The sequence below is a fragment of the Canis lupus genome, chromosome 7, assembly GCF_003254725.2.
Source record: "Canis lupus dingo isolate Sandy chromosome 7, ASM325472v2, whole genome shotgun sequence".
NCBI classification, from domain to species: domain Eukaryota; kingdom Metazoa; phylum Chordata; class Mammalia; order Carnivora; family Canidae; genus Canis; species Canis lupus.
Window position 1 is genome coordinate 39,086,522 of NC_064249.1, and position 27,504 is coordinate 39,114,025.

General features: G+C 40.3%; 1 protein-coding gene across 15 annotated transcripts in view; it reads right to left on the bottom strand.

The window, feature by feature from the left end:
• The window catches only part of DNAH14 (dynein axonemal heavy chain 14), a 475,011-nt gene that overhangs the window by 95,772 nt on the left and 351,735 nt on the right, over positions 1-27,504 (bottom strand). For all 15 annotated transcript variants that reach the window (XR_007411998.1, XM_049112476.1, XM_049112477.1 and 12 more), the window contains 9 exons: positions 15,603-15,719; positions 12,715-12,873; positions 11,612-11,744; positions 10,039-10,100; positions 8,741-8,925; positions 7,661-7,789; positions 6,994-7,131; positions 5,554-5,721; positions 4,389-4,559 (listed from right to left, as the gene is read on the bottom strand). Coding sequence is in view for 14 of the 15 variants with exons in the window: in XM_049112476.1 (XP_048968433.1) it covers positions 4,389-4,559; positions 5,554-5,721; positions 6,994-7,131; positions 7,661-7,789; positions 8,741-8,925; positions 10,039-10,100; positions 11,612-11,744; positions 12,715-12,873; positions 15,603-15,719 (1,262 nt within the window). In the remaining variant the exon portion in view is untranslated. The remainder of the gene's footprint in view (positions 1-4,388; positions 4,560-5,553; positions 5,722-6,993; positions 7,132-7,660; positions 7,790-8,740; positions 8,926-10,038; positions 10,101-11,611; positions 11,745-12,714; positions 12,874-15,602; positions 15,720-27,504) is intronic.

The following is a 27,504-nucleotide window of genomic DNA, read 5'->3' on the forward strand; positions in this document are numbered from 1 at the left end:
AATCTGTATTCTAGTTAAAAACACCACCACCATAAATTGGCAAGCTTCCACACTTGGTTTCCTGGTCCACTTGGCCAGCTCTCATCTATCCCTCATACAAAGAGATCTGACCATTATTTCCCATTCCTCTAAAACTTGGTAGAAAAAAATGACTTGTTTGGTTCCATCCCTAGGCCACTCATGCAGACAGGTCTGTCACAGCACTTCCAGAAATGTGCTGCACCTGTATTGTAAGCCCACGCCTTCTATGTAGGTCTTAGCACCCTCTCACTTGTATCTGGTACTGGAAATTCCTAGCAGGCACTCAGGAGATAAGGTTGGGGGGCAGAATAACATGATGATTAAAGGGGTATCTAGAGTCAGCTATCCTGGGTTTGGATGAATCCACCACTTGACTAGCTATGTAACCTGGGGCAAGTTCTTAATCCCCTTCTGCCTCAGTTTCTTCATCTGTAAAGTGAGGATAACAACAGCACCAACATCACAAAGGCATTATAGAGATTAAAATGAGTAATGACATATAAAGCTCTGAAAACAAAACAAAACAAAACAAAAAAAAAAAGCTCTGAAAACAGTGCCTGGCACAGTGTAAGTACAACTACTGTTTTTATTATCGCATTGTATTTTTTAAAAATTAAAATAAGCTTGCCAACCAACTGATTAAACATTGTCATATAAACCTAAATTCTCAGAGGACTACTTTATATCCTTATATCCTTAAGGAAGATTTGTCAATATGTCTTTAATTTGGGGATATTGTAGTTATTCTTGCTGTCCATCCACAGGGCAAGCTTTGTGTCCCTGAAGCATTTGCGTGCCCATGTCTTACTGCCTCTACATCTATTGTTTGGTCTAGCCAAGTCTTAAACCTGAATTTCAGTTGGCCTTTATAGGATAGAGTTTACAAACTTCATGGGCAGGAATGAGCTCTCTCTACTAAAATACAGAGATTCTAGTTTTGTTTTGTTTTGTTTTGTTTTGTTTTTAGCAAAGTTTCTCCCGCCCTCCCTTCTCCCTTCATCCCAGATATCTTTATCAAGCACCAACTGAAAGTAAGAAAGGATGCTAAATTCTGGTGATTTAAGTAAAAATAAAAATCAACAAAGAGAGCCCAGATATCCATTAACAGATGAATGGATAAAGAAGATGTGATATGTATATATATGTATATATATGTATATATATGTATATATATGTATATGTATATACACATATGTGTAGATATATATATATATATATACACACACACACACACACTATGGATACTCAGCCACCAGAAAGGATTAAATTTTGCCATTTGCAATGACATGGATGGAACTAGAGGGTATTATGCTGAGCGAAATAAGTCAATCAGAGAAAGACAATTGTCATATGATCTCACTCATGTGGAATTTAAGAAACAAAACAGAGGATCATAGGGGAAGAGAGGAAAAAATATAACAAGATGAAATCAGAGAAGGAGACAAACCATTAGAGACTCTTAATCACAAGAAACAAACTGAGGATTGCAGGAGGGGAGGGGTGTGGAGGGATAGGGTAACTGGGTAATGGGCATGAAGGAGGGCATGTGATGGGATGAGCACTGGGTATTATATGCAACTGATGAATCACTAATCCCTACCTCTGAAACCAATAATACATTATATGTTAATTAATGTTTTAAATAAAATTAAAAAACTATACTGGAATTAAAATAAAAAAACTTAATAAAAAATAAATCAATGACTTTGTTCTTATGGAACCCATAGGTTAGAGAGAGGGAGAAGTAATTACATTGTAATAAGTTCTATGATAGGAATACAAAGAAGGGGCACTCAAATTGGAAAGAGTGCAGTGTTGGCCGGAAAAATCCACCCCAAGAGGAAGCATGAGCTGAATTTTGAAGGATGGCCAGAGGGTAGTGGGGGTAGGGACCCCAGAGGTGTACAGGCAGAGGCAGGTGATGCTGTGCTAGGATGTGGGGGTAAGGTGCTGAGGTTTCCAGTGCAGATGTACGCTTGGAGGGTACCGCTGATCACAGGGGTGGGAGCCATCAGGATAGGGCATCCAGGCAGCGCAGAGAGCACAGGGGGCAAAGACTGGGAATGGTTCTGCAAGTGGTTTTGCATGTTGAGCATGAAGCACCCCAAGCAACATGAGCTAGACTTAGCAGACAAACCAAGGTCTCACTTTAGGGTTCAGATTCTTTCTGCCAAACCACTGCTCTATGATAGCTTATATCTATCAAGCATTTACTATGTGTCAGAAACTGTCTAATCATCTGACACAAATTGTGCCATAGATTCTCAGCACAGCCTACGAGGTGGGTCCAGCTGCTACCCTAACCTCAGTGACAGGGACCTGAGACACAGGGGGTCACCTGCCAGAGCTCCACAGCTGGGCATGGGAGGGGCTGGGCCTTGCAGGTAGGCAGAGCCCATGTGGTACCCTCTATGTTCAACTGTTTTCTCAGGGAAGAAAGTGGAAACAATACATGGGTAGGCTGGGGAGTGTGGTCTCTGAGCGAAGGAATGCAGGGATGAGAGGAGGCCGAAGCATCACAGAAGGGTAGCCCCAAGGAGGGCAAGGAAGGAGGAGTGACACCAGGCCAAGTCTGAGAGACCCCACCCATGAGTGCTGGATGTGCAGGTGGGAGAAGAGTCATCCCTGTGAGCCTAACAGAAAGATTGGAGGGGAGGGGGCTGTGTGCTAACATGAATCATCACATCAAGGATCTGGGCTGAAGAGCAGAGAACTTGGATTGTATGGGAGTGTCTAGAAAATATTTCGTAAAAACTTTCTGCATTTGTGACTTGTCTTAAAGAGACCTATGTACATGTACATGAGTACACACATACACACAAATGCAGATGTGCATGTGTGTGTGTATACATTGTACTCTGAGTTTATGTGCTTGCACATATCTCTAGGTATAAGATTCATATCCAAAAGTCTTTTTTATTTTTTTACTGTTGTGAATTCATGATATGTCCTGGGCTCCTATGAACAGGGTGAGAGAAAGCAGCACCACCAAAGAAGACGGAAAAGGAAGGAGGAGTCATGTTGGAAGGAATTCCCAAGGACCTCCCTAATGCTCTTGAGAGGAGCCTGCAAGGAGGCTTTGTGAAGGTGCTGAGCTTGCCCCTGTGCTTCCTGTTAACCCTGGTGGTGTGGCTTAGCCTCCTGAAGTGCTGTCCTTCCTTCCAGACCTGGAGTCCACCGGCACCATGGACACCACAGTTCAAAAGGCTGGAGGTACTGAGAGTGTGCACTTCTTCCAGCCCTGGAGAAACGGGAGCAGTTTCAGAGCTTGCAAAGGACAAATGCACCAGCGAAGGCACCAAGACCTTATCATTTCCATCATATCAAGTCTGTACTTATTTAGACATTATCAAGTTGGAAATGGGATTGCTAATAATATTAATGTTATAAATACAATAGAAACAGCTGAGGACTTTTAGAAAACAACTTTTTTAATAATAAATTTATTTTTTATTGGTGTTCAATTTGCCAACATACAGAATAACACCCAGTGCTCATCCTGTCAAGTGCCCCCCTCAGTGCCTGCCACCCAGTCACCCCCACCCCCCACCCTCCTCCTCTTCCACCACCCCTAGTTCGTTTCCCAGAGTTAGGAGTCTTTATGTTCTGTCTCCCTTTCTGATATTTCCTACCCATTTCTTCTCCCTTCCCCTCTATTCCCTTTCACCATTATTTATATTCCCCAAATGAATGAGACCATATAATGTTTGTCCTTCTCCGATTGACTTATTTCACTCAGCATAATACCCTCCAGTTCCATCCACGTTGAAGCAAATGGTGGGTATTTGTCATTTCTTTTTTTTTTTTTTGTATTTGTCATTTCTAATGGCTGAGTAATATTCCATTGTATACATAAACCACATCTGCTTTATCCATTCATCTTTCGATGGACACCGAGGCTCCTTCCACAGTTTGGCTATTGTGGACATTGCTGCTAGAAACATCGGGGTGCAGGTGTCCCAGCGTTTCATTGCATCTGTACCTTTGGGGTAAATCCCCAACAGTGCAATTTCTGGGTTGTAGGGCAGGTCTATTTTAAACTCTTTGAGGAACCTCCACACGGTTTTCCAGAGTGGCTGCACCATTTCACATTCCCACCAACAGTGTAAGAGGGAGAAAACAACCCTTTTGCCTAAGATACCATTTAAAATAATTCTTAAGGAATCCCTGGGTGGTGCAGTGGTTTAGCGCCTGCCTTTGGCCCAGGGCGCGATCCTGGAGTCCTGGGATCGAGTCCCACGTCGGGCTCCCAGTGCATGGAGCCTGCTTCTCCCTCTGCCTGTGTCTTGCCTCTCTCTCTTCTCTGTGTGTGACTATCATAAATAAATTAAAAATAAAATAAAATAATTCTTAAAATTTAAGTTTACCTGAAAATAATTCTCAAGTTCCTTTGAAAGAAATTGATAGAAAAGCCGTTTTTCTGTATATTCCATTAGGCGATCGTGAAACACTCGTGTGGCTTCATGAACGAAGAATAGAGCCAACATCTCTTTGGAGGTAATAACAGTTTTGTCAGCTTGCAGCAATCCTAGAAGAAGCTATTAGGGATTTAAATGTAAGACTTTTTTTTTCCTTTTTTTTTTAACATTAGCAGGTACTATGTGAAGTAGAGGCTCAATTTTTACATGTTTGTGATTCCATAAAAATAGAAGTGATTATCTGAGGTAAAACATGTCCATTTCTCCAAGTCATAAACTGGAGTTTTGATGAGATGGGCAGTTTACTGTTGTGAATTCATGATATGTCCTGGGCTCCTATGAACAGGGTGAGAGAATATATTTTTCCCCAATATAGCAGGGAAAACAGGCATGGCATCCCCCCTGGAGTAGAGGGTTTGAGGACCCCTCCCAGGGCTCGCCTCGCTAGCATGGGAAGCCAGGAGTCCTGACTATGGTGCTGACCTGGAGGCAGGGGTGCTGATGCTTACAGAGACACTCCTCACTGCACACATGTTCTAAGATTCTGAATCTTGATGAAAAGAACGTGTAACCCATTTCAAACATTATATGCACTATTTTGAACCACAGTCCCATGGCAAGGAGAGGAAGATCAAATTCAAAAATTGTTTTTCTTAATATTTTAATTCTAAAAATTATTTGATCAAAGCTAATGACTAAGTCAGCACTGTTAGCAACGTTTCCTATGGTAGAAAGCAAGGCTTGTGGGAAATGTAGGCATATCCATGAAATGCATACATGCTTTCATTTTCTGAGAGCTGCAATAGTATTTTAGCAATACCAAAATCTTTCGAATACCCTTGCCACTGCTTTCCCTGCTGAGAATCTCAGCTAATATTCTAACAGTCTTAGTGGCTTCATCACTGAATTCTCTGCAAGGAATTATTTTAATGATTCTTTTCAAATGGTTCATGGGATAAGGTGCTAATAAATAGCAAAACTAATCAATGTGGATTTCCTTTCCCTCCTTCTAACAATTGGATGCTGACAGTGGAGAAATGGAGAGAGTCAATTCCGTAAAATTACATTCCCTCAACTTATAATTTAAAGATAGAGAATGAATTCTAAAACACACCTTAAACATATCTCGAAGATTAAACATGTAGTGGCATTTTGCTGGAGTTGGCAACATATTCTGACATATTTGGTAGTATACAGCGAGAGAACAAGATATTATTTGATCCTTACTTTTCTGAACATCAGATGTGAAGTTACTGAGGGAGAAATATATTCCCAAATGAGCCTTTAAAGAGAAATTTTATAGTTAGCCCAAAAGTTTAAGCATGGTTTCTTCCTAAATAATCCCTTCTAAAAAGGAAGTTGTGTACTATCAGGGAGGATTAACGGCATTTAAAATGCTAGTAATTAGAATCCACTTTCAACTGACAACAGACTAATAATACAAAGACACTGCGAGTGTCGCAAGCTGGGGAAAATTCCAATTGGTCCGAGTTTGATGAATGATCTAGAGGTATGTGTTGCATGTCCTCTAGGGACAATTTATGTCCCGCCTGTGTGTATACCAGGTGTGCTGGCAATCTTTCTACCTCCTTGCTCCTGAAGGGAGGTTACCAGATGAAAGATAAAGTGACAGAACTGGTTTCTCATTTTGGGTTGGTTTATGTACATGTACGTTCTCCTATGTTAGGATTTTTTTTAAGGTATAAGTTGTTGATCATGTGCAGAATTACCAAGTGCTTTTTGAAAAATAGATTTAAAAGATCAATCTTTAAATATTACATTATAAAGAAGAAAAACACATGGTTAGTTTTGAAGAAATTTGTAATCTTGCATAAGTTTTCTTTCTTCTTTCTTTCTCTCTTTTCTTTTCTTTCTTTTCTTTTCTTTTCTTTTCTTTCTTTTTCTTTTCTTTTTCTTTTTTCTTTTTTCTTTCCTTTTCTTTCCCTCCCTCCCTCCCTCCCTCCCTCCTTCCTTCCTTCCTTCCTTCCTTCCTTCCTTCCTTCCTTCCTTCCTTCCTTCCTTCCTTCCTTTTTTTAGTAGGCCCCAGTGTAGGGCTTGAACTCACAACCTTGAAATCAAGACCTGAGCTGAGATCAAGAGTCAGATGCTTAACCTACTGAACTACCCAGGTGCCCTTCAAATTTATTTTTCTAATAAAACTAGATTTCAAGTTGAGCCATTTTTCTAATAAGATATTTCAGATTCCTTTTCTCATTTTGTGTTCTATAAAGAAACACAAAGAACAAACCAATATAGCAAAAACCCAGGTGTGCTTGTTAATGATACAGATTCCTGAGCTCCACCCCAGATACGCTGGATCAGAATCTCTGAGAATGAAGTCTTAGGACCTACATTTTAAACATGCATTAAATGTGCACCACATGTACTTCTAATGCACACTGACTTAAGTTTCTGCTATTTAGAGATAAATTACCACTGGAAGCCAGAAAATGTAGAGGGAATAAAACTCATCCCTTACAGGAATTTTCTTTCAATTTTGGTGGTTTAAGTTCTCATGTCTTCTCCTATACCATGGAATTAAAACTCATTTTACCTGAAAAATCGCATGCAGGGAGCCCTGTGAAGGATGAGGCAGCACCAGGATGGAGAAGTGCTTGAGGAGACGTGGGCTGATGTGCCTCCTGACTGCTGCAGGGACACAGGCCGCCACTAGGGAAAGATCTTGAATGTTCTGCTTGAAGAGTGAAAAGGATAAGTACATGCATCTGTAGAAAGTGAAATATCACCCACTTCCCAGCCCCCGGTGCACAAAATATTTAAATGTTTAGATGAAAAGATGATTTACTGCAAAAAACAAAAACTGTGATGGTAATAGAAACTGGTCTTCTTAGACGTAACCGAAATCCTCAAAAGCAATTTTAAGACCTGTTACTCCTAGGAGGCTTTCTAAATGTCATCAAATAATAGCCTGTCTTTTAAAAAGCAATTACTGGAAACGAAGCAACATGTTGAGGCGCGTGAAGGACTCTGGTGATGAGGGAGGGCGCAGAAGAATGGGCATGAGTTTCTGGGACAGCCAGGATTTCTATGCACCCACAAACACACATAAAGACGCCATCAGCATGGTTAAAGTAGTTTCCAATTTGTTCTGCATGTTCATCTGACTAGAGTTTCTAAGTTTCTCAATTCACTCAATGCCGTTATGAATGTTTGTTAAGTAACAACAGTTAATGTGAACAAAATCTTAGGATATACGGTACCTTCCAAGCATTCTTCTCAGTATCATAAAGCCCTCCCATATCTAGTAACTGCCTGATTAATTCCAGGGGTGGCTGTGTTCCATATGTATCTGATTCTGGCACATTCAGATCATCGATGAATACTACAATCTTAAGACAAAGGATTTTAAAACATATCTCTTAGAATTGTCTTTCTTTCAGTTGCACATATTAATTATACTACGGTGTAAGAACAAAGTTATATGTAATGACATGCCTGCTTTTCTCTTAAAAAGTAGCAGACCAAATTCTATTTTGAAGATATGATTTTAGAAAACAGTAAGTTTTCAAAACAGCAGGACATACTCAACAAGGCTATTCTCTTGGTACCTTTCCCTGAGGCCATGGATCTAGTTTTTCTTCCTCTTATTTGCATGTTAAAAATAAAACAGCCCCAAATGGGGGTCATTTATGCTAAGCGCCAGACCACCAAACCCAAACCTCTTGACAGTTCCGCTCTCCCAGAAATGGAATCTAAAACCAGGAACTCAGCCCTAGTGAGGTCCTCTGCCTGATAGACACTGCCAACTCCCTAAAGGAAGTGACATTGCCACAAACAATATGCTTTTTGCCAGTGTAACTTCCTTGCTCCCACACCACTGTGCCTGTGAAAGTCTTTCATTTTGTTCAGCTCCTGGAAGCTCCTTTCTGCTAGTTGGATGCCTAGCAGATTCACAAATAATTGAATAAAGCCAACTAATCTTTAAAATTTATTCAGTTGAATTTTGGTTTTTTAGCATCTCAAGTCATGATCATGGGAAGAAAACATGGTTAAACACTCAGTTACAAAACCATTGGCATCTAATGCATTTTTCTGTCTTATCTGATCTTGTTTATTAGGTTCCAGGAGCTTCTTCTGGCTTTAGTAATTCTGAATCAGTATAATTGATCAGTATTACATGGATGTGAAAACCAAAGCTTCCATTTACAAAGTGCATTTTCTAGCAATGTGCAGGTGTGTATATGGAGACACAGTTTTTTCTATTACTATGAATTAAAATAAGTCACATTATGGCTTGAGTAGCAGAAGCATATTAGTCAAAGTAGTGGGGGGTGTATTACCCTGCTGCTCTTTGGTGCTCCAAGAGTGTCTTTGGTTCTTCGTACTAACTTCTTGAGAATCATCTCCTTGGCTTGGGCAGCTGTGATACTGATGCTAAAATTTATTGTTGAGACTATAATTCCTTTATTATCATTTTTAAATGAACTTTCATCAATTCTGACTTCTGGCTTTTTAATAGGCTTATCTGTTATACCAAATATGGAAAGAAACACAAATTCAGAGTACTTTAAGAATATTTGTGATTTATTTTAAGGTGTTAGGAAATATGAAGATTATATAGTTTTACTATATTGTTTTCATTTTCATGAAATCACTCTGCAGACAATTCAGAGAGAGAAGGAATACCAACTCTGAAATATTTCCATCAATTTCCTTCCTTTTCTGTGGTATGCAGGGTCTCTGCAACCACAGCCAAATGAAACAGTATGAAAGCCCAGAAAACTCTCTGTACATTTATGCACAATTGACACAGGTCACTTTTTATGATTTAAAAATATTTAGATTTGCAAGATGTTATGTATCTAATGAAAGTATGTATGAACGATTTATTTATTTATTTATTTATTTTTAATTTTTATCTATTTATGATAGTCACACAGAGAGAGAGAGAGGGGGGCAGAGACGTAGGCAGAGGGAGAAGCAGGCTCCATGCACCGGGAGCCCGACGTGGGATTCGATCCCGGGTCTCCAGGATTGTACCCTGGGCCAAAGGCAGGCGCCAGACCACTGCACCACCCAGGGATCCCTGTATGAACGATTTAAAAGCAGCATGCAAGTGTGTCTACAGAAGCCATCAGACTCATTCCCTGAGAGGATCCTCCACAAGGGTGGGATGGTGCCACGGCAAATATGAAAGTAAAAACAAAACAACTCCTCAGGCAAGAATCTTGTGGCCAGGTTCCCTTCCCTTTCTGCAGCTTTCTTTGGATTGCCCCTGCTTTTCTTCTTCAGAAAATGAGTGGCTGCTCCCAAACCACCGGGCCAGAGGTCTCTGGGATGAGGCCTGGAAGCAACACGTGTGGCCAGATCTGAGAACTCACAGCATTTTAACTCCTCCACCATGTTACTCATACAAGCACGAAAGAACAGAATAGGCCGATACTGCCTCCCGGTGCTTCTAGAATTAGTCCAAATTCCCACTTCCTCGGAAGATCTCCCAAACCACTCCAGCTATTGGGCAGGGCAAGGCAGTTCAGGATCTTGTATTTTAAACTATCAGTGGAAATGTGTTCATCCCGAAATGCTGTGACCTGCATGCGGCTGAGACAGGAAGGGATGTCCAGGACTGTACACGTACCTAGACTCCCGGCTGCTGCCTTGTGAGTTTCAGAAAGCAAGATGCTGATATTCTGCTTCAGGCTAGTGGAAAACAATGTTTTAGAAATTCAGAGTTAGCTTGCTTCCCACAGTAGCCTTATGAACAAAACATAAGGAAAGCATCAGTGTGTGGTGGGCTCTACCTCACTCTCCTACAAGGAAACATTCTCTTTTCCTGTTTACACTTTTACAGATAAGATTGTGTCACCACTGTCACCATTAAAGCTGATACCCAAACTTAACAACGCAGATTTCCTCTAAAGAACAAACTGGACAGATCTCAGGGGTGCCAGGCTGCCAGTGTCCCTGATGGGCAGGAAGCCACTAACTCCTCATCCCTGTATGGAAAGCACTTTGCCTGTGGACGGTTCCACACAAGCCCTTCACCTTTATTCTGGCCGTGTCTTCAGGTATTGCTTTGTAACGTTATTGCTGTATTAAACTCCATTTCACTTTATATACTGCACATATAGTAAGATTTAGTTTCTGGTGTCCATTATTTATGTTTATAGTAATTCAGGTAAGGAATGATTCCTATGGTATTCAATGTTTCCAAAATTATTTCTCTGACTTTTTAACAGCCTTATTTAAGCAAAGAAGGATTCTATTCCAAAATCATTCATGGAACATGCAGGTGACAGTGCTCCTGCAAACCAGTGGCACTGGAGATACAAGTGAAATTCAAGATATCTTGGGAAGACAGGACTGCCTTGATGAGTGCCAGTGTGGGCAGGAGAGGGGCTGTGGCTTGGAAGGAATCCCCTGAAGGGAGGGCAGGTGTCTCTTCTGTATCTGAGACCCTGCCCTGGTGATGCTAAGCCCTGGGAGGGCCTCCCTCCTCCTCCTGGGAGTCTAACATTATAGAAGGGGTTGAACTGGGCTCCTCCACAGTTCCACCTGCTTACTCTGTTCAAACAACAGTGTGGTTCTCTCATATTTTAATTAGAATTAACTTTAAAAATTTGCATTTTATTTGCACAATTTAGAACTCTTTTTCATTGTTCCCCTCCCCCATCTTAGGAAGAGACACAGAGTATGACAAAGTTCTCTATAAAAAATTTTTTTTCAAGTAGGCTCCACACCCCCAGCATGGGTGGAGCACCACAAGGTGGGAACCCATGACCCTGAGATCAAGGCCTGAGCTGAGATCAAGTGTCCCATGTTTAACAGACTAAGCCACCCACGCACCCTTGTGAAGAATATTTTTATATTTGATAAGAAGAAAATGTATTTCTAGTGTTAGAAATTATATGCAACGTTTTTTTGTATGTTGTGGGTACATTTTTCCAGGAAAGAAAATAGTTTATAGCTGTACTTTGTGATGTAAGAAAAAGAAGATTTTAAATTTAATTATATATAAAAATTTCTCATTTAAAGGAATTAATCTAGGTGTTAATACTTTGGAAAAATACAGATTTTCTTCACTCCTCTTTGGAAGAATTCTGCATTTTTACATAACAGGTTTGCTTTTTAAAACAAGGCACATTTATATATTAAAGTAAACATTTTTTTTTTTTACCAGACAAATCAACTTTAGAGTTTAAATATACAACCTTGATTTTTTAATTTCATTATATAGTAGGACTTCTCCTAAGATTGAGCCATATTTCACATCCAGTGCTCCAGGACACTCCAACTTCTCAAGCATTTCTTTAATGGCAGTGGTTTTCCCAACAGCAGGGTCTCCTAGGGGGAAAAAAAACCCACATTAGGTTAGATTTATAGCCAAGGAAATGAATAGATGCTAACATATTAAGATGAACCAATAACATTTTATTTGAAAATTGTATGTTAAACAATGTCAAGATTGGGTAAACTAGGAGGTAAACATGAAATCTGCTCAAATTATTTACATCTCTTATAAAAGGATAGATTAAGAGTTAACTACTATTTTTAATTGAATAGTCACTTGCACCTATCACAAATCTTTCTTACAGGACAGCAGAGCTACCTCATGAAATTAATTTCCCTGAAATTTTTTGTCAACACAATCTGCGGGAGAAATTTGATGACAAACTACTACAGTAATATAGGGGCATGGCTTTACAATTCACCAAATACTAAGAATAAGAATTTTCTAAACCAAACTGGAGGCAAGGTATAGACTGAGAGTTCCACCCTCATTTTGCCTCCATATTTTCTGTATGGAACTGGGAGAGCAAACCACTGCCTGTGGTGATGGGCAGGTCAGCATAGGAGAAAGGCAAGAAGAAGTGACAGAAATGTTAAGGAAGAGGGGGACTGTATGAACTCATTTGGTAGCAAAAGACTGAAAAATTTTAACACTGGGTTGAGGAATTACATCTGTCATTTTTTACTCATGCGGTTTCTTTTGTTTTTTGTTTTTTTTTTTTTTTTCTGTGTATATAATTATGTGAGTGAATGGATGTTCCTAACATCAGCCACCCCCCAACCCACCCCGTCCAGGCTGTCAGCCCATGGGTATGGAGCCCTAGCAAGGACTGAGCCCACAGGTTGCCTCTGAGATTTGTCCTCTATTGGCAAACATGGGGGAGATGGGCATTCATGCACTGTTAGTAAGACTGTACACTGATACAGTGTCTAAAGCTTCTCAGGGCTTATTTTGCCCCCAGTTATAAAGTAAATTGATTAGACTAAGTAATTACTAAGTCTGTTCCTAACTCTGTTTTAGTACCTGTGAGAAGCACAGGGCAGAAATTCTTTAATAGAAAGCTTATGAGGAAAGAAAGGGACACCGTGTCCCTGGTGGCGATGTGACTGATGTTCTCTCCGTACTCCCTGATCTTCAAGAGATTTTCACTGGATCCTTCAGGGTCCGCTAGAATTGAAGTTCCTAAGGTAAAGTGCAAATGTTTCAAATGACTTATACATGAATGTTAATCTTTAAGGTACTAAACACTTTCTGGAAAAGTCTATCCCTTGTGACACAATGTAAACTGACACTAGCACCCACGGCTTCTGTTCCTTTCACCCACACTCCCCCCACCCTGTCTTCCAGCTCCCCCACCCCCAACCCCTGTAGGTGATGCCCAGGAGGAAAGCAGCTCTCCTGCAGAACCTCCTGTGGTCCTTTTTAAGAACTTCACATACAATGGAATATCACTCAGCCATCAGAAAGGACGAATACCCACCATTTGCTGTGACGTGGAGGGAACTGGAGGGTATTATGCTGAATGAAGTAAGTCAATCAGAGAAGGACAAACATTATATGGTTTCAGTCATACCGGGAATATAAAAAATAGTGAAAGAGATTATGGGGGAAAGGAGGGAAATGAGTGGGTAAAATTAGAGACAGTGATAGAACATGAGAGACTCCTAACTCTTGGAAACGAACAAAGGGTAGTGGAAGGGAAGGTGGGTGGGGGGATGGGGTGACTGGGTGACGGGCACTGAGGGGGGCACTTGACAGGATGAGCTCTGCGTGTTATACTATATGTTGGCAAATCAAATTCCAATAAAAAATATACAAAAAAAAAAAAAAAGAACTTCACTTCTCGGGTAAGACTTCTCCTCCCATCATCTGTCTCGTTTCTGTTCAAATTTTCTGTTGTACAAACATTTATGTACTAGTATCACCCATCTTTTTATTGGCTGAACTATGGGAAATGGATATTTATTTAGAAAAACTAATTGAATATAGGCAATTTTATATGTAATAGAAAATACACACACCCAAAACTAAACTAAATTTCTCTTGACCCCACAGTTTCCTACAAATACCACCCCAGTTCTTTCTCCCATTATGCAGCCAAACCTCTCAGAAGGGCTCAACACAACATGGACCTCACTTCCTTCATCTCATATTCGCTTTTTTAACATTAGAAATCAACTAGCCGATACATTCACATGCTGGTCAGCAAGTTTTAAAAATTTGGTACATTTTAGAAATCCTTCCATACCAGTAAAGACTTTTTTTCTGATTAATGTTCTTCTATTTAATGAATGTATCCTAGATTTTTTTTTTGTGTCCTAGATTTCTTACCAGCAATCAAGTATTAGATATTTATGGTGTTTCCTGTCTTCTGATGAATTTATATAATATACACATGTTATTCTGCACATAGCTTCCCCACATGGAAAGTTGTTGGGTCACTATAAACTGGCATATGACTTATAATTTTGATGTATCTTGATAATTGCCTTCCAGTGTTTTCATTTCAAAGCACCTCACATCACTCACTGTATTTCTGATAATCTTCCTGGATTCTTACATGAACAAAATGTGGGGTTTTGTCATTTTTTTGTTTCTTGTACCAGACACTGGTCTTGGTCTGGCACCAGGACCTCTGATTTACCTTGCACAGGCTCAATGGAAGACGATATTGTGATGTTCTGATATTTAAATTCCTGTCATAGGTTTGGCTTTGAAAGCCTGTGAGGGTTTTGGTTTCTTCTAAGCCTGTTGCCTACAATTAGGAAAAGGTGGGGGCAGAGGAAGTGGTACCTTAGATTTGGAGTAAATACCCCTGGTTTTATGGTTTTATAGAGGAATGGTAAACTAAGATATTGAGCTATATGCATGGACATTCAGTTATGTTTTTATACGTAGTAGTAAAAGCTAAGGAGAAAAATAACCAATATTAGCAAAACATGTGATAGACAATTTGGAGGTTTTAGATAAATGTAATCATCTACTAATGCATACTGTGACAAATATTATACAGTAGGATGCTCGTATAAATTAGTTCAAAATTAGAAATTCCCAAACACTCCATAATTATGATATCTCTGGTTGTTTCCTACCAGAATGTCTTATAACTGAACTTTGAAATTCACTGATGAGAGAAACCTGACCTAAAAGAAATTCAATTCAATTTGCATTTATTGAATTTCTTATATTTGCAAGACCTCTAATCATTAAGTTCCTGCCTCAAACTTCAGCTAAGCTCTCATGGTACAACATTTTCTGTATCTTTGTTTTCTCTATGTATAAGCAGAAGATATCTGTGAAAGTATGATTATTCTTTTCTAATTTCTTTTATAATTGACTGTAGTTCTTACATATATGCTTTTCCTATTTTAGAAGAGATCCTCTCCCTTTTCTGCTTTCACTACCCACAACTAATTAAAATACTAAATATTCCTGGGATCCCTGGGTGGCGCAGCAGGATTGTGCCTGCCTTTGGCCCAGGGCGCGATCCTGGAGACCCGGGATTGAATCCCATGTCGGGCTCCCGGTGCATGGAGCCTGCTTCTCCCTCTGCCTGTGTCTCTGCCTCTCTCTCTCTCTCTCTCTGTGACTATCATAAATAAAATAAATAAATAAATAAATAAATAAAAGTAAAAAAATACTAAATATTCCCATTAGTAAGACTTTCAATAAGCAAAATACATACATATATTGTTTTACAATGCACAACTGCCTCAATCAAATACATTCCAATTTCTCAGAAATCAATATTCTGTGGTTATGTTTTTAGTCATGCTTTGTAAACATAGATCTATATTGGTTCTGCACAAACTTGGAATAGGTCAGTCTTCAAAGCTGCTGATCTAACTACTTTTTAGAGCAATCTCAACATTTTAAAAAAGTTAGAGTATGATTCTTAGAATTATTCTTACCTTTTTGAATTAGTGTCTGAATACTAGGAAGTAATTCTGACCATGGTATGAATTCGCATTGCTGTAAATCCACAAAATAGCCAAAGATAGAACGCTTACCAGTTGGTAGATTGACACCTGCATTTGAAAATGAAAAAGAAATCCAAGTTAGAAAGGTTCATTTATGGAATGTTTCCTTAATGATATGATCTCAATGTGAAAAATCTGATTGTTGAATCAGAAATAATAACCATTCACCAAGGATATATCCAAAATTATAAAACAGGCCTATCTTTTTTTCCTTCTGATTTTTTTTATTATTTATTCATGAGAGAGAGAGAGAGAGAGGCAGAGACACAGGCAGAGGGAGAAGCAGGCTCCATGCAGGAAGCCCGACGAGGAACTCGATCCTGGGACTCCAGGATCACACCCTGGGCCAAAGGCAGGTGCTAAACTGCTGAGCCACCCATGGATCCCCTTCTGAGTTTTAATTATATAAAAATGTCTTTCTATATCCAGAAAGCAAGGTGAATCATGATCTGATATCCTTTGAAATCTTACCCAGAAGCTCTACTTATTATCACATGTTGGATATATTTTTTTAAGATTTTATTTATTTATTCATGAGAGACACACAGAGAGAGAGAAAGAGAGAGAGAGAGAGAGAGAGGCAGAGACACAGGCTGAGGGAGGAGCAGGCTCCATGCAGGGAGCCCGACATGGGACTCGATCCTAGGTCTCCAGGATCATGCCCGGGCTGAAGGCTGCACTAAACCGCTGAGCCACTGGGGCTGCCCCACATGGATATTATGAAATGACAGTTTATGCTGGTTTTAGTCAAACCAGTATATTACATAACTATTTACTTGCAAAACATATTTGTTTTTCCATCATAAAAGTAATGCATTTTCTTAATAGATTCTGGAAAACACAGAATAATAATGCTAAACCATGTAGCCATGGTTTCACCAGATGAAGATAAAAGTGTGAATATTTGACTGTTTTTTGAATCATTTATAAAATTTTTATATACTGGAAAATTTATTTTTTGGGAGTATACAGTACTAGGAGTTTGTTACCCCCTGAATGTATTCTTGTCATCACCATAATAGATGATGAGATAATATAAGAATTCTAAAACCCTAAAAAAAACTCCCTTTTGTCTTCAGTCCTAACCCCTGGTAACCATGATCTGTTTTTTTTTTTTTTGCTACTGTGTTATAGGAGTTTCGTATGTATTTTGGATACTAACCCCTTATCACACATTCAGTTTGCAAATGTCTCCCCTTGCTGCACAGGCTGCCTTTTCACTTGGTTGTTTCCTGCATGGTGCAGAAGCTTTCCATCTGTGCAGTTCCACCTGCTTACTTCTGCGTGTGTTGCCTTTGCTATTGGGCAATAATTCCAAAAAATCATTCTTAAGACCAATGCCAAGGAACTTTTCCCCTATGTTTTCTTCTAGACATTCTATAGTTTCAGGTCTTAAATTTATATCTTTAATTCATTTTGAGCTTATTTTTGTCAGTGATGCAAGATAAAGGTCCAACTTCATCATTCAGTTTGCATGTGAATATGCAGTTTTCCCAATTCTGTATACCAAAAAGACATCTTCTTGGTGTCTTTGTAAAAAATTGGTTGGCTAGGGGGTGCCTGGGTGGTTCAGTCGGTTGGGCATCTGACTCTTGGTTTCAGCTCAGGTCACTATCTCCTGATTGTGAGATCGAGTTTCGTATCAGGCTCTGCACTGACTATAGAATCTGCTTCAGATTCTCTCTCCCTCTCCCTCTCCCCACTCAAGAGTACACTGTCTCTCTGTGAAGTGAATAAGAAAAGATGGTTGGGTATACAGGACTGGGTTAATTCTAGACTCTCTATTCTGTTCTCTTGGTCTGTGTGTCAGTTTTCAATGCCAGCACCATAGTTTTGATTTTTATGGCGTTGAAATATGGTTTGAGATAAGAACGTATGATACCTCCAGCTTTGTTCTTCTTCCATGGGACTTTTTTTCCTGATTTATTATTTTTTTATTGAAGTTCAATTTGCAAACATACCGTATAACATCCAGTGCTCATCCCATCCAGTGCCCCTCTCAGTACCCGTCACCCCATCCCCCTACCCACCTCCCCTTCCACTACCCTTTGTTCATTTCCCAGAGTTAGGAGTCTTTCATGTTCGGTCACCCTAGATGATTTTTCCCACTCATTTTCTCTCCTTTCCCCTATAATCCCTTTCACTATTTTTTATATTCTCCGTATGCGTTAAACCACAGGATGATTGTCCTTCTCCAATTGACTTCACTCAGCATAATACCCTCTAGTTCCATCCACATTGAAACAAATGGTGAGTATTCGTCCTTTCTGATGGCTGAGTAATATTCTATTGTATATGTAGACCACATCTTCTTTATCCATTCATCTTTCGATGGACACCAAGGCTCCTTCCACAGTTTGGCTATTGTGGACATTGCTGCTATAAACATTGGGGTGCAGGTGTCCCGGCATTTCCCTGCATCTGTATCTTTGGGGTAAATATGCAATAGTGCAATTGCTAGGTCGTAGGGCAGGTCTATTTTTAACTCTTTGAGGAACCTCCACATAGTTATCCAGAGTGGCTGTGCCAGTTCACATTCCCACCAACAGTGCAAGAGGGTTCCCCTTTCTCCACATCCTCTCCAACATTTGTTGTTTCCTGCCTTGTTAATTTTCCCCATTCTCACTGGTGTGAGGTGGTATCTCATTGTTGTTTTGATTTGTATTTCCCTGATGGCAAGTGATTCGGGCACTTCCTCATGTGCTTCTTGGCCATGTGTGTCTTCTTTGGGGAAATTTTTGTTCATGTTTTCTGCTCATTTCATGATGTAATTTTTGTTTCTTGGGTGTTGAGTTTGATAAGTTCTTTATAGATCTTTGATACTAGTCCTTTATCTGATATGTCATTTGCAAATATCTTCTCCCATTCTGTAGGTTGTCTTTTAGTTTTGTTGACTGTTTCTTTTGCTGTGCAGAAGCTTTTTATCTTGATGAAGTCCCAATAGTTCATTTTTGCTTTTTTTCCCCCTGCCTTCATAGATGTATCTTGCAAGAAGTTGCTGTGGCCAAGTTCAAAAAGGGTGTTGCCTGTGTTCTCCTCTAGCATTTCGATGGATTTTTGTCTCACATTTAGAACTTTCATCCATTTTGAGTTTATCTTTGTGTATGGTGTAAGAGAATAGTCCAGTTTCATTCTTCTGCACGTGGCTGTCCAATTTTCCCAGCACCATTTATTGAAGAGACTGTCCTTTTTCCAGGGGATAGTCTTTCCTCATTTGTCAAATATTAGTTGACCATAGAGTTGAGGGCCCATTTCTGGATTCTCTATTCTGTTCCATTGATCTATGTGTCTGTTTTTGTGCCAATACCACACTGTCTTGATGATCACAGCTTTGTAGTACAACTTGAAATCTGGCATTGTGACCCCAGCTCTAGTTTTCTTTTTCAATATTCCCCTGGCTATTCGGGGGTCTTTTCTGATTCCACACAAATCTTAAGATTATTTGTTCCAATTCTCTGAAGAAAGTCCATGGTATTCTGATAGGGATTGCATTGAACATGTACATTGCCCTGGGTGGCATAGACATTTTCACAATATTAATTCCTCCAATCCATGAGCATGGAATATTTTTCAATCTCTTCCTCAATTTCAGAAGTGTTCTGTAGTTTTTAGGGTATAGGTCCTTTACCTCTTTGGTTAGGATAATTCCTAGGTATCTTATGCTTTTGGGTGCAATTGCAAATGGGATTGACTCTTTCTTCAGTCTCATTGTTAGTGTATAGAAATGCCACTGATTTCTGTGCATTGATATTGTAACCTGCCACATTGCTGAATTGCTATGAGTTCTAACAATCTTGGGGTGGAGTCTTTTGGGTTTTCTATGTACAGTATCATGTCATCTGTGAGGAGGGAGTGTTTGACTTCTTCTTTGCCAATTTGAATGCCTTTATTTCTTTTTGTTGTCTGATTGCTGAGGCTAGGACTTCTAGTACTATGTTAAAGAGCAGTGGTGTTCCTGATCTTAGGGGAAAGGTTCTCATTTTTTCTCCATGAGAATGATATTTGCTGTGGGCTTTTCATAGATGGCTTTTAGGATACTGAGGAATGTTCCCTCTATCCCTATACTCTGTAGAGTTTTGATCAGGAATGGATGCTGTATTTTGTCAAATGCTTTCTATACATCTATTGAGAGGATCCTATGGTTCTTATTTTTTCTCTGGTTGATGTGATTTATCATGTTGATTGTTTTACGAGTGTTGAACCACCCTGCATCCCAGGGATAAATCCCACATGGGCATGGTGAATAATCTTCTTAATGTACTGTTGGATCCTACTGGCTAGTATCTTGTTGAGAATTTTTGCATTTGTGTTCATCAGGGATATTGGTCTATAATTCTTTTTGGTGGGGTCTTTGTCTGGTTTTGGAATTAAGTTAATGCTGGCCTCATAAAATGAGTTTGGAAGTATTCCATCCCTTTCTATCCTTTGGAACAGCTTTAGTAGAATAGGTATTATTTTTTCTTTAAATGTTTGATAGAATTCCCCTGGGAAGCCATCTGGCCCTGGACTTTTGTGTCTTGGGTGTTTGATGACTGCTTCAATTTCCTCCCTGGTTATTGGCCTGTTCAGGTTTTCTATTTCTTCCTGTTCCAGTTTTGGTAATTTGTGGTTTTCCAGATATGCATCCATTTTTTCTAGATTGCCTAATTTACTGGCATATAGCTGCTCATAATATGTTTTTAAAATCATTTGTAGGGGGGAGGAGCAAGATGGCGGAAGAGTAGGGTCCCCAAATCCCCTGTCTCCACCAAACTACCTAGAAAACCTTCAAATTATCCTGAAAATCTATGAATTCGGCCTGAGATTTAAAGAGAGACCAGCTGGAATGCTACAGTGAGAAGAGTTCGCGCTTCTATCAAGGTAGGAAGACGGGGAAAAAGAAGTAAAGAAACAAAGGCCTCCAAGGGGGAGGGGCCCGCGAGGAGCCGGGCTGAGGCCGGGGCGAGTGTCCCCAGGTCAGGAGAGCCCCGTCCCGGAGAAGCAGGAGCTGCACCGACCTTCCCGGGCGGAAAGGGGCTCGTGGGGAGTTGGAGCAGGAACCAGGAGGGCGAGGATGCCCTCGGGCTCCCTGGGACAGTAACAGCAACTGCGCGCCCAGGAGAGTGCGCCGAGCTGCCTAAGGGCTGCAGCGCGCACGGCGGGACCCGGCGGGACCCGGAGAAGCTGAAGGGGCTCGGGCGGCGGCTCCGCGGAGGGGGCTGCGCGGCCCCGGGAGCAGCTCGGAGGGGCTCGGGCAGAGGAAGAGGCTCCGTGCGGAGGGGGCTGCGCGGTTCCAGGAGCGCTCGGGGTGCTCGGGCGGCGGCTCCGCGGAGGGGGCTGCGCGGCCCGGGAGCGCGAATCCACCAGCGCAGGCCCCGGAGCACAGGGCGCCGGGACACAGCCCAGGATCCCGCCTCCCCCCGGGACAGGCAGAGGCCGGGAGGGCCCAGGACAGCGAGGACGCTCCTGCCCCAGCTGAGCAGAGCAGCGGCCCCGCCCCGGAGCCTCCAGGCCCTGCAGACGGAGTTCCTGCCGGAGCTGAATCCAGGTTTCCAGAGCTGCCCCGCCACTGGGGCTGTTCCTCCTGCGGCCTCACGGGGTAAACAACCCCCACTGAGCCCTGCACCAGGCAGGGGGCAGAGCAGCTCCCCCAAGTGCTAACACCTGAGAATCAGCACAACAGGCCCCTCCCCCAGAAGACCAGCTAGACGGACAACTTCCAGGAGAAGCCAAGGGACTTAAAGTACACAGAATCAGAAGATACTCCCCGGTGGTTCTTTTTTTGTTTGTTTGTTTTTGTTTTTGTTTTTGTTTTTGTTTTGTTTTGCTTTTTGATTTGTTTCCTTCCCCCACCCCCTTTTTTTCTCCTTTCTTTTTCTTTCTCTTTTTCTTCTTTTTTTTTTTTTCGTTTTTTTTTTTCTTTTTCTTCCCTTTTTTTTTCTCTTTCTCTTTTCTTTCCTTCTTTCTCTCCTCTCTTTTTCTCTTTTTCCCAATACAACTTGCTTTTGGCCACTCTGCACTGAGCAAAATGACTAGAAGGAAAACCTCACCTCAAAAGAAAGAATCAGAAACAGTCCTCTCTCCCACAGAGTTACAAAATCTGGATTACAATTCAATGTCAGAAAGCCAATTCAGAAGCACTATTATACAGCTACTGGTGGCTCTAGAGAAAAGTATAAAGGACTCAAGAGACTTCATGACTGCAGAATTTAGAGCTAATCAGGCAGAAATTAAAAATCAATTGAATGAGATGCAATCCAAACTAGAAGTCCTAACGACGAGGGTTAACGAGGTGGAAGAACGAGTGAGTGACCTAGAAGACAAGTTGATAGCAAAGAGGGAAACTGAGGAAAAAAGAGACAAACAATTAAAAGACCATGAAGATAGATTAAGGGAAATAAACGACAGCCTGAGGAAGAAAAACCTACGTTTAATTGGGGTTCCCGAGGGCGCCGAAAGGGACAGAGGGCCAGAATATGTATTTGAACAAATTCTAGCTGAAAACTTTCCTAATCTGGGAAGGGAAACAGGCATTCAGATCCAGGAAATAGAGAGATCCCCCCCTAAAATCAATAAAAACCGTTCAACACCTCGACATTTAATTGTGAAGCTTGCAAATTCCAAAGATAAGGAGAAGATCCTTAAAGCAGCAAGAGACAAGAAATCCCTGACTTTTATGGGGAGGAGTATTAGGGTAACAGCAGACCTCTCCACAGAGACCTGGCAGGCCAGAAAGGGCTGGCAGGATATATTCAGGGTCCTAAATGAGAAGAACATGCAACCAAGAATACTTTATCCAGCAAGGCTCTCATTCAAAATGGAAGGAGAGATAAAGAGCTTCCAAGACAGGCAGCAACTAAAAGAATATGTGACCTCCAAACCAGCTCTGCAAGAAATTTTAAGGGGGCCTCTTAAAATTCCCCTTTAAGAAGAAGTTCAGTGGAACAGTCCACAAAAACAAAGACTGAATAGATATCATGATGACACTAAACTCATATCTCTCAATAGTAACTCTGAATGTGAACGGGCTTAATGACCCCATCAAAAGGCGCAGGGTTTCAGACTGGATAAAAAAGCAGGACCCATCTATTTGCTGTCTACAAGAGACTCATTTTAGACAGAAGGACACCTACAGCCTGAAAATAAAAGGTTGGAGAACCATTTACCATTCGAATGGTCCTCAAAAGAAAGCAGGGGTAGCCATCCTTATATCAGATAAACTAAAATTTACCCCAAAGACTGTAGTGAGAGATGAAGAGGGACACTATATCATACTTAAAGGATCTATTCAACAAGAGGACTTAACAATCCTCAATATATATGCTCCGAATGTGGGAGCTGCCAAATATATAAATCAATTATTAACCAAAGTGAAGAAATACTTAGATAATAATACACTTATACTTGGTGACTTCAATCTAGCTCTTTCTATACTCGATAGGTCTTCTAAGCAAAACATCTCCAAAGAAACGAGAGCTTTAAATGATACACTGGACCAGATGGATTTCGCAGATATCTACAGAACTTTACATCCAAACTCAACTGAATACACATTCTTCTCAAGCGCACATGGAACTTTCTCCAGAATAGACCACATATTGGGTCACAAATCGTGTCTGAACCGATACCAAAAGATTGGGATTGTCCCCTGCATATTCTCGGACCATAATGCCTTGAAATTAGAACTAAATCACAACAAGAAGTTTGGAAGGACCTCAAACACATGGAGGTTAAGGACCATCCTGCTAAAAGATAAAAGGGTCAACCAGGAAATTAAGGAAGAATTAAAAAGATTCATGGAAACTAATGAGAATGAAGATACAACCGTTCAAAATCTTTGGGATGCAGCAAAAGCAGTCCTAAGGGGGAAATACATCGCAATACAAGCATCCATTCAAAAACTGGAAAGAACTCAAATACAAAAGCTAACCTTACACATAAAGGAGCTAGAGAAAAAACAGCAAATAGATCCTACACCCAAGAGAAGAAGGGAGTTAATAAAGATTCGAGCAGAACTCAACGAAATCGAGACCAGAAGAACTGTGGAACAGATCAACAGAACCAGGAGTTGGTTCTTTGAAAGAATTAATAAGATAGATAAACCATTAGCCAGCCTTATTAAAAAGAAGAGAGAGAAGACTCAAATTAATAAAATCATGAATGAGAAAGGAGAGATCACTACCAACACCAAGGAAATACAAACGATTTTAAAAACATATTATGAACAGCTATACGCCAATAAATTAGGCAATCTAGAAGAAATGGACGCATTCCTGGAAAGCCACAAACTACCAAAACTGGAACAGGAAGAAATAGAAAACCTTAACAGGCCAATAACCAGGGAGGAAATTGAAGCAGTCATCAAAAACCTCCCAAGACACAAGAGTCCAGGGCCAGATGGCTTCCCAGGGGAATTTTATCAAACGTTTAAAGAAGAAATCATACCTATTCTCCTAAAGCTGTTTGGAAAGATAGAAAGAGATGGAGTACTTCCAAATTCGTTCTATGAAGCCAGCATCACCTTAATTCCAAAGCCAGACAAAGACCCCGCCAAAAAGGAGAATTACAGACCAATATCCCTGATGAACATGGATGCAAAAATTCTCAACAAGATACTGGCCAATAGGATCCAACAGTACATTAAGAAAATTATTCACCATGACCAAGTAGGATTTATCCCTGGGACACAAGGTGGTTCAACACCCGTAAAACAATCAATGTGATTCATCATATCAGCAAGAGAAAAACCAAGAACCATATGATCCTCTCATTGGATGCAGAGAAAGCATTTGACAAAATACAGCATCCATTCCTGATTAAAACTCTTCAGAGTGTAGGGATAGAGGGAACATTCCTCGACATCTTAAAAGCCATCTATGAAAAGCCCACAGCAAATATCATTCTCAATGGGGAAGCACTGGGAGCCTTTCCCCTAAGATCAGGAACAAGACAGGGATGTCCACTCTCACCACTGCTATTCAACATAGTACTGGAAGTCCTAGCCTCAGCAATCAGACAACAAAAAGACATTAAAGGCATTCAAATTGGCAAAGAAGAAGTCAAACTCTCTCTCTTCGCCGATGACATGATACTCTACATAGAAAACCCAAAAGTCTCCACCCCAAGATTGCTAGAACTCATACAGCAATTCGGTAGCGTGGCAGGATACAAAATCAATGCCCAGAAGTCAGTGGCATTTCTATACACTAACAATGAGACTGAAGAAAGAGAAATTAAGGAGTCAATCCCATTTACAATTGCACCCAAAAGCATAAGATACCTAGGAATAAACCTCACCAAAGATGTAAAGGATCTATACCCTCAAAACTATAGAACACTTCTGAAAGAAATTGAGGAAGACACAAAGAGATGGAAAAATATTCCATGCTCATGGATTGGCAGAATTAATATTGTGAAAATGTCAATGTTACCCAGGGCAATATACACGTTTAATGCAATCCCTATCAAAATACCATGGACTTTCTTCAGAGAGTTAGAACAAATTATTTTAAGATTTGTGTGGAATCAGAAAAGACCCCGAATAGCCAGGGGAATTTTAAAAAAGAAAACCATATCTGGGGGCATCACAATGCCAGATTTCAGGTTGTACTACAAAGCTGTGGTCATCAAGACAGTGTGGTACTGGCACAAAAACAGACACATAGATCAGTGGAACAGAATAGAGAATCCAGAAGTGGACCCTGAACTTTATGGGCAACTAATATTCGATAAAGGAGGAAAGACTATCCATTGGAAGAAAGACAGTCTCTTCAATAAATGGTGCTGGGAAAATTGGACATCCACATGCAGAAGAATGAAACTAGACCACTCTCTTTCACCATACACAAAGATAAACTCAAAATGGATGAAAGATCTAAATGTGAGACAAGATTCCATCAAAATCCTAGAGAAGAACACAGGCAACACCCTTTTTGAACTCGGCCATAGTAACTTCTTGCAAGATACATCCACAAAGGCAAAAGAAACAAAAGCAAAAATGAACTATTGGGACTTCATCAAGATAAGAAGCTTTTGCACAGCAAAGGATACAGTCAACAAAACTCAAAGACAACCTACAGAATGGGAGAAGATATTTGCAAATGACATATCAGATAAAGGGCTAGTTTCCAAGATCTATAAAGAACTTATTAAACTCAACACCAAAGAAACAAACAATCCAATCATGAAATGGGCAAAAGACATGAAGAGAAATCTCACAGAGGAAGACATAGACATGGCCAACATGCATATGAGAAAATGCTCTGCATCACTTGCCATCAGGGAAATACAGATCAAAACTACAATGAGATACCACCTCACACCAGTGAGAATGGGGAAAATTAACAAGGCAGGAAACAACAAATGTTGGAGAGGATGCGGAGAAAAGGGAACCCTCCTACACTGTTGGTGGGAATGTGAACTGGTGCAACCACTCTGGAAAACTGTGTGGAGGTTCCTCGAACAGTTAAAAATATACCTGCCCTACGACCCAGCAATTGCACTGTTGGGGATTTACCCCAAAGATACAAATGCAATGAAACGCCGGGACACCTGCACCCCGATGTTTCTAGCAGCAATGGCCACTATAGCCAAACTGTGGAAGGAGCCTCGGTGTCCAACGAAAGATGAATGGATAAAGAAGATGTGGTTTATGTATACAATGGAATATTACTCAGCTATTAGAAATGACAAATACCCACCATTTGCTTCAACGTGGATGGAACTGGAGGGTATTATGCTGAGTGAAGTAAGTCAGTCGGAGAAGGACAAACATTATATGTTCTCATTCATTTGGGGAATATAAATAATAGTGAAAGGGAAAATAAGGGAAGGGAGAAGAAATGTGTGGGAAATATCAGAAAGGGAGACAGAACGTAAAGACTGCTAACTCTGGGAAACGAACTAGGGGTGGTGAAGGGGAGGAGGGCAGGGGGTGGGAGTGAATGGGTGACGGGCACTGGGTGTTATTCTGTATGTTAGTAAATTGAACACCAATAAAAAAAAAAAAAAAAAAAAGAAAAAAAAAATAAAATCATTTGTATTTCTTTGGTATTGGTTGTGATTGCTCCTCTTCATGATTTTATTAATTTGAGTCTTTTTTCTTTTTAATAAGGCTTGCTAATGGTTTATCTATCTTATTAATTCTTTCAAAGAACCACCTCCTGGTTTTATCTGTTCCACAGTTCTTCTGGTCTCTAGTTCATTGAGTCCTGCTCAAATATTTATTATCTCTCTTCTTCTGCTTGGTGTAGGTTTTTCTTGTTCTTTCTTCAGTTCCTTTAGGTGTGAAGTTAGCTTGTATATTTGAGTTTTTTCCAATATTTTGAGGGAGGCTTGTATTGCCATGTATTTCCCTCTTAGGACTGCTTTTGCTGTATCCCAAAGATTCTGAACAGTTGTATCTTCATTTTCATTAGTTTCCATTAATCTTTTTAATTTTCCAATTTCCTGGTTGGCCCATTCATCTTTTAGTAGGATGCTCTTTAACCTCCACGTGTTTGAGTTTCTTCCAAATCTCTTCTTGTGATTGAGTTCTAGTTTCAAAGCATTGGTGGTCTGAAAATATGCAGGGGACAATCTCAATCTTTTGGTATTGGTTTAGACCTGATTTGCGTTCCAGTATGTGGTCTATTCTGGAGAAAGTTTCATATGCACTTGAGAAGAATGTGTATTTGGTTGCTTTTGGATGGAAAGTATATATCTGTGAAATCCGTCTGGTCCAGTTTTTAAAGCCCTTGTTTCTTTGGTGATGTGCTTAGAAGATGTCATTTGCAGAAAATGCCATGTTGAAGTCTCCATTAGTGTATTATTATCTAAGTATGTCTTTACTTTGGTTATTCATTGATTCACATAC